This window comes from Cryptosporidium bovis, assembly GCF_009768925.1.
Source record: "Cryptosporidium bovis isolate 45015 chromosome Unknown contig_61, whole genome shotgun sequence".
Lineage (NCBI taxonomy): Eukaryota > Apicomplexa > Conoidasida > Eucoccidiorida > Cryptosporidiidae > Cryptosporidium > Cryptosporidium bovis.
In genome coordinates, this window is record NW_027125044.1 from 1 (window position 1) to 1,580 (window position 1,580).

Sequence of the window (1,580 nt, forward strand, 5' to 3'; positions counted from 1 at the left end):
CTCGTTGTTAATATATAATAAGCAGTTGAAAGACTGTCTGAAAAAAATACTGTAAGACAGCAAAGTAGATTAATAAAGTATGATATTTGATTGGTCAATTCTTTAAAAGCGGTCTCATCTCTACAGAAGGGAATTGTTTAGTTACCCACAACCTTTCTTTTAGTATCTGCAATACCGAGTAGATGAACAGTCCGAAGTATGCAATACCCGTGAGAATTAGTGCGATAGAATCCATGCTACGATATCCAGAGGGTAGTTCCAATATCAACACATTTGAAAAATACAAGCTACCCATTATGAGACTGACCGTACCAATAGAACCACTAAACAATGCCATTGCACAAAATAAAGTATAAATATTCATATTGGCTCTTACTTATTACTTCATAAAAACAGAAAAAAATGGGATAAAATAGGAGCTCTGACTCAAATCTAGAACATGAAATTTATTCTGTTTGCCTTTATAATAAGTCGAATAAGGATTAATTGAATTAATTGTATTCCTTCTTGAAACAATTTGAAGAAGTAAATTAATGAACAACTCACTTCAAAGACTTTATTCCTTTTCACAGTTGTTTATTTTTGGAAAAAAAACATCTCTTCGCGTGTGGGGTGAGTAAAAATATAAGAGCAGGGCCTGACCAAAATTAAAAGGCAATACTTTAGCAATGTTTTACATCAGTTAATATATTATAGCAGCAATCTTAAAATAACGTAGATAAGGTAAAACTGAAATTATACATGCCAACATAAATGGTCTCCCCAAATAATCACACGGCGGTTAGTGGACTTGCGGTAAAAATGTAGATAAGAAAAGAAAATATTTACAAAAAAAGATAAGTAAAGAATAAATGTCGAGTTTATTCGAATATGAATGTATAAAATGTATACATTTCTTCATAGAATATGTATTCAATGCTCTAATTTCTTGTTAAAGTTTTTCTATAGTTGTGAAATTTCGTAAATAATGTATTTTTAGAAAAGTGATAGTAATGCTATTAAAACACTTTAATAACTAGAATAATTGAACACTAATTCTGAGCAGAAAACGTGTTTTTTTATCCTAAAATGTTATGAATATTCATTATTTTTCCTGCAACTTTCTCTGAAAATTCAAATAAATATTACCGCATTTTGCAATGGTTCCCGTCTCAATTGTTTGACTGTGTTGATTATAGTTAGGAGATTAAATACTCTTTTTGAATATTTTTGAATCATTTTAGACATTCTGCTTGTAAAATGCTTTTTCCGACAGTTTTGTGGGCGCAGACAAGGAAGAATTTGTTTGTGACGGTTGATTTACCAGATCTAAAGGAATATAAGGTGGAGTTAGAGGAGGATTTTTTAAAGTTTCATGCTAAGGTTGATTCAAATGAGTATGGGTTTAGGTTGGACTTCTCAAAGCCGATTAACAAGGAAGAAAGTAAATACCAGGTTACAAGATCTCTCCACTTTATATTGGTAAAGAAAGAAGAGGGCCGTTGGAGTTCAATAGTCAAGGATACTTCCAAAACAAAGAGTTGGCTTAAGTGTGACTGGGATAAATGGATAGATACAGATGAGGAGGATAATCCATCTAA

General features: G+C 31.5%; 1 protein-coding gene across 1 annotated transcript; it reads left to right on the forward strand.

Moving 5' to 3' along the window:
• Positions 1 to 1,224: 1,224 nt before the first annotated feature.
• Positions 1,225 to 1,531, forward strand: FG379_003276 (p23 co-chaperone; the record flags this gene model as incomplete). Its single annotated transcript, XM_067328708.1, has 1 exon — positions 1,225 to 1,531. A coding segment is annotated over one exon (307 nt), but the record flags the coding sequence as incomplete, so codon positions are not given.
• Between the last annotated feature and the right edge of the window lie 49 nt (positions 1,532 to 1,580).